The 10,887-nt window shown below is 34.4% G+C and overlaps 1 protein-coding gene across 1 annotated transcript in view; it reads right to left on the reverse strand.

Moving 5' to 3' along the window:
* Positions 1–302: 302 nt before the first annotated feature.
* LOC106473009 (calcium-dependent protein kinase 27-like) overlaps positions 303–10,887 on the reverse strand; it is a 27,876-nt gene continuing 17,291 nt past the window's right edge. The window contains exons 4-8 of the mRNA XM_013933682.2: positions 8,044–8,182; positions 6,627–6,753; positions 3,143–3,191; positions 2,207–2,386; positions 303–1,713 (exon numbers count right to left, since the gene is read on the reverse strand). Of these exons, the coding sequence (XP_013789136.1) occupies positions 342–1,713; positions 2,207–2,386; positions 3,143–3,191; positions 6,627–6,753; positions 8,044–8,182 (1,867 nt within the window). The 3' untranslated portion in view covers positions 303–341. The remainder of the gene's footprint in view (positions 1,714–2,206; positions 2,387–3,142; positions 3,192–6,626; positions 6,754–8,043; positions 8,183–10,887) is intronic.

A 10,887-nucleotide genomic window follows, 5' to 3' on the forward strand; every position in this document is an offset into this window, starting at 1 on the left:
CTTATAAAACAATGACTGTTCATCTACTCCTTCCTCTGGAAGTCCCGAGACTTTGTGTCTGGGTATCATTTTTTTCCTATGAAGCAATGATTGGTCATCTAATGTTTGTTCTGAAAGTAAAGATAATTTATGTCTACGCAATAGCTTTTCTTTATGAAACAATGACAGATCGTCTACTGTTTCTCCTAAGAGTAGAGGTACTTTATGTCTAGGTAATACCATTTCTTTATGTAACAACGAGTGGTCATCCACTATTTCCACCGGAAGTACCGAGACTTTGTGTCCAGTTAATGACTGGTCATCCACTGTTTCCACCGGAAGTACCGAGACTTTGTGTCCAGTTAATGACTGGTCACCCACTGTTTCCACCGGAAGTACCGAGACTTTGTGTCCAGGTAATGACTGGTCATCCACTGTTTCCACCAGAAGTACCGAGACTTTGTGTCTAGGTAATGACTGGTCATCCACTGTTTCCACCGGAAGTACCGAGACTTTTGTTTAGGTAATGACTGGTTCACCACTGTTTCCACCGGAAGTACCGAGACTTTGTGTCTAGGTAATGACTGGTCATCCACTGTTTCCACTGGAAGTAGCGAGACTTTGTGTCTAGGTAATGACTGGTCATCCACTATTTCCACCGGAAGTACCGAGACTTTGTGTCTAGGTAATGATTGGTCATCCACTGTTTCCACCGGAAGTACCGAGACTTTGTGTCTAGGTAATAACTGGTTATCCATTGTCTCCACCGGAAGTACCGAGACTTTGTGTCTAGGTAATGACTGGTCATCCACTGTTTCCACCGGAAGTACCGAGACTTTGCGTCTAGGTAACATATCTTCGAACAATTTCTGGCCATCTTCTGTTCCCACTGAAAGTGTAGAGACTTTGGGCTCAGTCAGAATCTTTCCGTCATTTAAAAGTGGCTTATTTTCCTTTGTTTCCATTGGAGGTAGAGACACTCTGTGCTTACATAAAATATTTTCTTCCTGTTTCTTCATTATCTCTCCAGGTAGCGATGATCCTTTAGGTAGCTTATTTTTGTTTTGAACTAATGTTTTTTCTTCTACCGCTTCCACTGGTAGTGCAGAAGGTTCGTGCTTTTGTAAAAGCTTTCTTTCGTATGGTGATAAGTGTTCCTCCACTGTATCTAGAGAAAGTACAGCACCCTCGTGTTTGAAATTATGTAAAACATTTACGTCTTTAGGTGATAACTTTTTCTCTACTAATTCACCATGTTCAGGAAGAAAAATATTTTTCTGTAACAGTTGATTTTCCTCCATTTTTCCCGCTGGAACAACTGGGGGTTGGTACCTTGGTAAACTTATTATATCTTTCAGAAATGGTTGATCTATGACTGTTTCTGCAGGAATAATAGACACTTGCTGTTTACACTCTGTTATATTACTAGATTCTTCTTTCTGCTCTGTTTCTTCTTCTACGTTTATAACTTCGTAGGGCGTTTGTTGTTGTTGTTCAGCTGATGTTTTCCGTACAACATTTTCTGGTGGAAGTACTTCAATTTCAAAGTAGTTTTGTTGTAGTAAGTCACCTTTATTTTGAGTATATGAGTTAACCATATAATTCCTGTTTTCGTCAGGTGTTGATTTGAATTCAATTTTTTCAGTTTTTGAAGAAAGGTTTTGCCTCGAAATTTCTTCAGAGTTAGGTGCAATCCACGGATGTTTAAGACAATTTTCTGGGAGCATCCTCTGTCTAGAAAACAAACAAAAATATTTTTTTCTTGTTTATCAAAAATGATCTGAAATGATATAGTGAAAATATTGAAGTAGAGGTGAATGAAGCCTGGTATACATTCCAATGGTAAAGTTATTTAGCTAGGATTGTAGTTTAACATTGGAATTCTATTTTAGACTAGTTTCAGGAGAAGGACATTTCACTTGGTAATAAGCCATATGAAATAAATAGGACTGTCAAGTGTCTTGTTTTCAAGTAACCTATTTAGCTGCTCCTGCAAGCAAAAGGGGGGAAAGATTGAAGTCAGACAGAAAGTTATCTGTTGTAACATGCTTGGTAAGATTGTTAAGCTTCAAGGATCTTATAAAATCACACAACATACTATTATATTAAAAAAAGCAAATACTTAGCTTATTTCCGACATTATTAACTTTATTCGACGTAAGATTGAATACTGAGATATATTTCATGCCACAAATATAAAAAAGAACAACAAAAGACTACTTAGTACCTTTGATTCTGCACTAACAGTTTTTTGATGAAATCCTTGGCATGGTTAGAAACTTCTTGAAACATCTTTTCTGGGAACTCTAGGGTACCTTTAGTAATATTACAGAAGGTTTCCTGCTTGGTGGCTCCACCAAAAGGTGTATAACCAGAAAGAAGGACATACGTCAGAACCCCTATACTCCTGAAATTACAAAATACCAAAGGTTTGGGTACTCTCAACTCAGAAAAATAAAGTCACACTTCGATGCGTTCAGAATTTTGAAATATATAAACACATAAAGTGCCCACATTCCTGAAACCAAAACTACGTCAAATTCTACCATATTTTCCCCATGACAAAATCATTTCAAAATTACTTTTCAGTAAAAAGAATCACAGGGACAAAACTTATAATTTTACCATTTGCAATTTATTATTTTTTGACGAATGCTCTCACCCTTTAAACTAGTTAGGCCATATTTAAAGATTAAATGTATTTACACCTGTGTTTGCAAAAAAAAAAAAAGTCTTGACAGAGCGTTCGAAATGTTTGAAGTTATGATGTTTAAATGATCAGCATTGAAAAATCTTGAGGATCAAAGTTAATAAAAAGTCGTTCAAGAAAATCAGTTTTGTCTAAATCAGATTAATAACCCATCCAAAACCATATAAGCTCACATATTGTAAGCCAAATTCCAAGTACTTAACATTTATAATAATTTAAGTTTAAAATGGTAAACGCTGATTCACCTAAGCCTTGTAAAATTAATTTCTGTATTTTTTGTAACTCTGGAGCTTAAAAAAGAACGATTCAGTCAAATAAAATGAAATTAAAATAGAATATTGAAATAGAAAACGGGTAATCTGGTGGTTTAGTTTTTTAAAAAGTTTCATGACATAATTGTACATGTACACAAGCTCAATACAAGAACATTATGGTAGGTTTAACTATACTTACCACATGTCACTGGCGAAACTGATTGGTTCATACTGAAGAATCTCTGGAGCTGTATAATTGAAAAACGATGATTTAAAATAATAAGTTAGGTAGTAATGTTCGTATGATAATACATATATCAACATTATTTGTTTTAGTGTTAAAATGTACTGACTTTATGTGTATATAAACATTAAAGGTTGATTTTTTAAATTAAGTTAAAAATAATAGAATCCTTGATCTAGAATTTGGTCATAAGCTGAAAATAAAGAGATCTATTCGGCACGTTGGAGCCATGCTGGCAGTCAGACAAGATCATACTTGGCAATGGTTTGGGGTACTGAAATTAACTATTCTCCGCCAGGGAAGAAGGCACTAGCTAGCTTTGAACGTTACTTTATTTCAGTGGGCCTGTTATTTGAATTCGGAAAGCCAGCGAAATAATGGGAACTTGAAATAAAGAGTGATTAAACTTTCTGGGAAAGTAAAGATGAATAAAGCTATTAATCTCTTTATAGGTAGTGATAGATAATATCAATATATTTTATGGAGGTCACCATCACTAGGATGTTTTCAGATGTATGACTGCCATCTATAATTCTTATCAATATCCATCATCCGCAGAATAAACCTTAACAAAACAACATTAGATGTTTCAATGATATGGCCTGCTTTTCGTTATAACCAATAACATCAAAATTAATGTAAAAATATCCTAGATTTTGTTCGGGATATTAAGTTAAACTGAAATGTCTGTTGTGTGTTCTGCGTAAAGAAATCCATTGATGTATTTATACTTTAATGTGTATATGTTGAAAATGTTCACGTGCTTATATTGTTATATTAAAAACATATTAAAGTTATCTGCTGATTCAAGATTGAGTTCATCCATGAACTTTATTTAAAGAAAAAAGAATATATTAAATACATTCATGAGTTGGTGTTTGTTTGTTTGTTTGTAACTAAGCACAAAGCTACACAATGGGCTATCTGTGCTCTGCCCACCACGGGTATCGAAACCCGGATTCTAGCGTTGTAAATCCGCAGGCATACTGCTGTGCCACTGGGGGGCCTGAGTTGGTGAGGCTATACATAAAAAAAAATCCATATTAAATCAGGACAGTGCCAGAAAATCAGTTCAACATTAGAGAATTCTTACAATACATACAATTAAGTTTTCTTTACATATAATTTAATAAATAACATCAGCATTTATATATAATATGCCATACTCTTGATTGTGTTGTGATGCTGAAAATTATCATTACAATTATAGACCCAATACATAAAACGGGAATAACGGGATTCACTGTCACTTTTATAACACGCCTACAGCTGAAAGTGTGGAGAGTGTTCAGAGACATCACGTCTCGAATCTTGGACTTTTCGATTCGCAACCGACAGGCTAACCACTAGGCGATACCCGGCCTATCCACTTTCAGGGCCGTACCTTGGTTTCAAAATAATATCTGTAAAACCCTATTCTTAAAGTTGAATATTCAAATAAACTTAGTAACCTACAAAGATAAATACTCTAAATATGTGATGCTATCCTACTGGTAAATTTTTATATTGATATATTGGTGCATGGATTTTCTTGATGAATGCTGATCGTATACACTTCGACATATAAATAGATACTGCGCAGAGACGTCAGTAGTAATAAACATTCTAGCCATCTTTTACTGTAATAATACAGCAGAAAATTCTCGAATTAATCCTGATGAAATGGTTTAAGTGACACACTACATTATAATCCTATACTTAGCAGCAACATCTCAAACTTCTTAATTTATGTCTAGTTTGATCGCATCTATGAAAGTCAAGTAGAACATATTACACCATCACATGCCTAGTAAGGTTAAAAAATAGGCCTAATTTATTGAAATGCCAGAATTAAGATTAAAAAGCTGTACAGAATGAAGCAATTGGCCGATGTTTAAATTGTTTCAACTTATTATTATGTTGTTCAGTTATGCCTTAAAGATTATGAATAGTATTGTTTACATGACTGAAAATTCTTAAGTGTTTATCACAATCTATATATGTAGTTTTAAAAACATTCTTATGGAATGTAGTTTATATATGTGATTCTATCCACGTGCGCATAACTTTGTTAAAAGATGGAGACAAGTGTAAGGGAGAACCCGAGAGGGAGCGAGGCGTGAAAATGTTTTTTGGTAAAAAAATTCAAAATGGGTTGGCACGTGCCCTTTCTGCTCCCTCGGTTAGGGGGCCTATGATTCACTCAACAATCCAATTAATTCAGCTTCTACAACTAGAGAAACTAAGGCTCAACCTGAAATTCCCATTTAATATAGACAAATATTTAGTTTTATTGACGTAGAAAAACTTCAATAAACGACACACGTGAAATTTAATATTAGAGGAAAGATTGAAGCCTAGGTAAGTTCATTCACTTTTTTCATGACACGACACATGTTTAACTAAAACTATGTACTTTTATAGCAAATTTAGAAGCTTTCTTATTGAATTTTTATAACTTTAGTGCAACTTTATAAGTATGAATTATATAATTAAGAAATCATTAAGAGAATAAGCCTTAAGGCAAGGCAAGTAAGGCAGCTGTCTAGGGCCCATCATGATGATGGATCATTAATGGACGAACTGCATCATTCCGTAGTAAAATTTCCATACATTTTTTGTTGTTGTTAAACTGCCGAACACTCTGGGAGGCTCCGCAGTGGCTGAGGTGGGTAAGGCCAAGATACCCCCCCCCCACACACACTTTGAAACATCAAGATGGTGCAAATGAACACGACAAATGGCAAAGAATACCTTCAGTAAAAGAAGAAATTATTTGATATTGTTTGATTCAATTGTTCTAACACTACACCAAACATCTTATGTAACATATAAAATGTATAATAGATTTTAAATGTAACATTCTAAATAAGGAACTGCAAAGAAGCTGCGGTGTAGTTTATTTCTAGAGGGCCCTGTTTTCTACTTAGACCTACAGTGGTGTTACTAAAATAAGACAGAAACTGTTAATGTAAACATATTTTATTTTAATAATGTTAAATCTACAAAACGATTTCCTGTCAGTGCCCTCCATGTGAAACGTTGACTCAAAACTGTGACCAAAAACTTGTTCAACATTATATAATTGAGAAATTGGCGCTGAGCCTGATGCTTAGATTTGATGTAGACAAAACAAAGACATACCAACCCCTCTTCCACTCATCTTGTAAGCACTAAGCTTCTTTATTTCAACTTAATGTCATTATTTGTTCTTCTTAACTCCTAATCGCATTATCTTCATAGTTGCAAATATTTTTGTTACCTGTACGAAAGCTACTAGTGTTTCCTATTTCATAACAACTGCATTGATAAACCCTATATCCTCTAAAAAATTCTAAAGTTTTTTTTGTTAATTCATGGGTGGTTTCCATAACATGAAAGTAATTGTTAATTAATGTTTCTACTTAACTGGCCTTAACAAAGACTAATGGAAATATTGTGAAATAGAAAGGTGACTCACCTACGTAATCTGGAGTTCCTACTATCTCTCTCACTTCAATGCCTTCTGAAACTAACCGTGAAATGCCGAAATCGCACAATTTGATGTCACATTGTGGAAAAGAGCCAGTCAATAGTATGTTTTGAGGCTAAAAAAACGAACCAAGTACAGTAAACCCAAATCTGACGATTTTTTTCTTTTTAAAATCAGTTTCATAAAGTATTCATAAGTTATTCACGAATATTTACCAGTTAGGTTAATTAAAACAATTCTTTTTTAAAGTTTTTATTTTACATACTCGAACTAGACTTTGCCAGTCTTGGTAAATTACGTCAATATAATTGAGTTTTATGTTATTTACACGAATGACACGATGCCCATCTTGATAAACTACATCAGTACAATAGAGTTTTATGTTATCTACTTAAATGACATTTTGCTAATCTTGGTAAATTATATCAGTATAATTGAGTTTTATGTTATCTACTTAAATGACATTTTGCCAATCTTGGTAAATTATATCAGTACAATCGAGTTTTATGTTATCTACTTAAATTACTTAGTGCTAATCTTGGTAAATTATATCAGTACAATCGAGTTTTATGTTATCTATTTAAATGACACTTTGCCAGTCTTAGTAAATTATAGAGTTCGAGTATCATCATTGCAAACATAAATGGGAGAAATGTTGAACGTTTACACCATATTTTTGGAAAACACAATGTTGGGAGTGCAATTTTCACACTAAGGACTCTTCAATGCTAAATCAAACTGACTTCGAGTTTTTCATGTGATTCAATGATCAACATATGTAACAAATTCTGAAGTTTATAGGGAATGTATTCTTGTTCTTGTGAGTTGGTGATAAATGTTGTATTACAGTAACGTATTAGAAGCCATTTATAGGGAATATGACCCAATATTGTGATGGGTTAGTGATAGATATTGTATTATAGTAACGTATAAGTTGCGCACTATGGGAATTTAGCCTTATATTTAAAATGGGTTGGTGATAAATGTTGCATTATATACCAACGTGAGTATTATGGACAATGTAGATTTAATTTGGGATAAATGTTGCATTATAGTAACGTATAATGTGCATGCTGCGGACAATGTAGCTTTATACTTATGATGTGGTGATAAGTTTTGCATTATTATCATGTAACTATAAAGTGCGTTTTTCGGTTCTCTTGCCACGTGTTTTGGATAATACACAGTGACGAATGTTCATTTTTTTCTTCTTTTTTTTGGGGGGGGGGGAGGTGTGCCTTACCAGTGGTGGTAAAATCCACAAGTGTTTCTATGTTATCATAATAGCAGTGAGCTTTAGTTCTCACACAAAAGCGCATGCACGATTTCATTATTTTCGTACAGGTAGAAATAAAAAACTTAGATTCTGTGAACGTTACAAATAAACTATAACAGTGAAACTGACCTTGATATCTAAATGAACAATGTTCAAACCGTGGAGAAATGAGAGAGCTTCTAGAACTTGGATAATCACGTGAATCACTTGAGATTCTTCAAACATCTCGTCATCATCTAAAAGTCGCTGGAGTTCTCCTCCTTCTGCCCTGGAAACAAAAAAGTTGTAACTGACCTTAACGAAACACTAAGAGGACATCGTTTCCATAATTTCTTCTATATTCCAGAAAAATTACCCCTAGAGCGTAGACGTTATTTAATTCCTAAGCAATAGAAGCCTATATCATTGTCATTTAGATCAGAGGTTCCCAATCTGTGGTTCGAGGACCACTAGTAGTCTGCGAGCTCCATTCAGGTGATCCGCAGAAAGGTTCTATAATTACAAAAATTGTAGAACCCGGAGAAAACCCGACACTTGATACATTAGAAATTCAGTTGTATAAGCAGGAAGAATATGTGTATATTAAGAAGTAAATTTATAAAACTCTATGTTATATGACTTTTAAAATAAAGCGGGAAAGTCTGTTCTTCACTTGGGAGTTTTCGCGCATTGTAAAATAATGACTCGCATGCTGGTTTTTCTAGGAATGAAGAAGAGCGCTTGTTGGAGGTTTTTGTGTCGAAATATTAAGGTCATAATTGAAAATAAATTCACTGTTAAAGTTTTGGGATTCAAAGAACATGCGAGAACCCAGAACTTCTCAGACAAAGCAATTCTTCTGCTACTACGTACTTGTGGAAGATGGGTTTGGTTTATCTTCATTAACTGCGAGTCTGAAGTCCAAATACGGAACCAGGATGAATGCTGAACCTGAGCCGAAGCTAAAACTGGCGAACAATATATTTAATATTGCAAAACATAGGCACTCATCTCATTAAAACGTAGAATCATAAGTTGTGGTTAATATTAATATTATAGTGATTTTTATGTGCTGATTTTGTTTATGAAATTACACTGCGTCGAGTCGTCATCAGAAGGGAAAACAAATCAGATGGTCCGCGCACTAAAACGTTTGGGAACAGCTGATTTCAATGAAAATGTTCTAATAGTGTGTGGATCACAGAAAATAATGGCAGGATGTGTATAAGGTCTGAAATAAGTAAAAAGGTTAGAGAAGGTTAAAATAGCTGTGAAGTAAAAATAACGTTTCATCAACTAATGTAGCTAAACTGTTTAATAATAATTACTATGTTGTGTTGAAATCAGCTCAACTAATGTAGCTAAACTGTTTAATAACAATTACTATGTTGTGTTGAAATCAGCTCAACTAATGTAGCTAAACTGTTTACTAATACTTTTCTATGTTGTGTTGAAATCAGCTCAACTAATGTAGCTAAACTGTTTACTAATAATTACTATGTTGTGTTGAAATCAGATCAACTAATGTAGCTAAACTGTTTACTAATAATTACTATGTTGTGTTGAAATCAGATCAACTAATGTAGCTAAACTGTTTATTAATAATTACTATGTTGTGTTGAAATCAGCTCAACTAATGTAGCTAAACTGTTTACTGATAATTACTATGTTGTGTTGAAATCAGATCAACTAATGTAGCTAAACTGTTTACTAATACTTACTATGTTGTGTTGAAATCAGCTCAACTAATGTAGCTAAACTATTTACTAATATTTACTACTGCGCTTTATGTGCTTTTTCGATTATATGTTTCATTATTTGTTTTCGGCCAAATTTTTAGTAAAATATCCTACTTTTTCGAGGGCTAGACGTCCCTAATTTGGAAGTGATAAACTAGAGGGAGGGCAGCTAGTCAACACCTTCACCGCCAACTCTTGGGCTACCATATACCAACGAATATTAGAATTGATCGAACATTATTACGCCCCCAAGTTTCAAAGGGCGTGAATGTTCGTCGTCGAGTTTCGATCCAACGAGTCGAGTAGGGGGAGCGCGTTAAGTGTCATCGCGTCTCGAACCCTAGGCCCTCCGACCATAAATCAACACGCTCACTTATAGGCAGTGAGTGCCTGGCACTCAAAGTCTAATAAGTCGGAAAACGTTCAATTCATCAGCATTCAAAGACTAATAAGTTAGAAAACTTTCAATTAATTATTTCCCTACACTTGTCATTTCCATTCAAATGTCAGCACCAAGAACTGGCGGAATCATCCAATCAGAGCAGCGCATATACTTCCATTGTTAGCAATTCACCACAACGTTATTAACTACGAAATTTAATGTATAACTCTTAGAAGAGCTTAATAAAAGCTATTTTTCTTCACTGGGGGAGGAGAGAAAGCGCGGGGAGTTAGGAGGGGTATCGCAAGAAGGATGTCAACCATTTTCCGTTAACTTCTAAGGAATTAAACCCTTCTTTACTTTTTTGTTTAAAAGTAGGAAAACAAGAAATTTACCCTGAAACAATATAGTTGATATATATATATATATATTCATTTAGAATACTTATAGCTTGATGTGTTTTTTTAATAATAAAACATCTCATTATTGATTCACTAGTTTATCGTTCTTGATGGACACGGCAATGCACGCGGTAATTCCCATGAAAAAATAACTACCAGGAAAAAGATAAATTTTGAAAGCAGAATCACCGAGTTCTGAGTTTCTGTTCACGTAGGCGTCGATGATATATTATATTCTCTAAAGTTAAACACCTGAAGAGAAAACAGAGGAATAAGGAATTCACTGCAGGCTGAAAAAACCAAAAAGTGTTATTCACTTACACAACAGAAGGATGGGGCTACAGTTAATCACTAAAACAACAGAAGGATGGGACCACTTACACAACAGAAGGATGGGGCTACAGATAATCACTAAAAGAATAGTAGGATGGGACCACTTACACAACAGAAGGATGGGGCTACAGATAATCAC

The sequence above is a fragment of the Limulus polyphemus genome, unplaced genomic scaffold (assembly GCF_000517525.1).
Source record: "Limulus polyphemus unplaced genomic scaffold, Limulus_polyphemus-2.1.2 Scaffold5807, whole genome shotgun sequence".
Classification (NCBI taxonomy): Eukaryota; Metazoa; Arthropoda; class Merostomata; order Xiphosura; family Limulidae; genus Limulus; species Limulus polyphemus.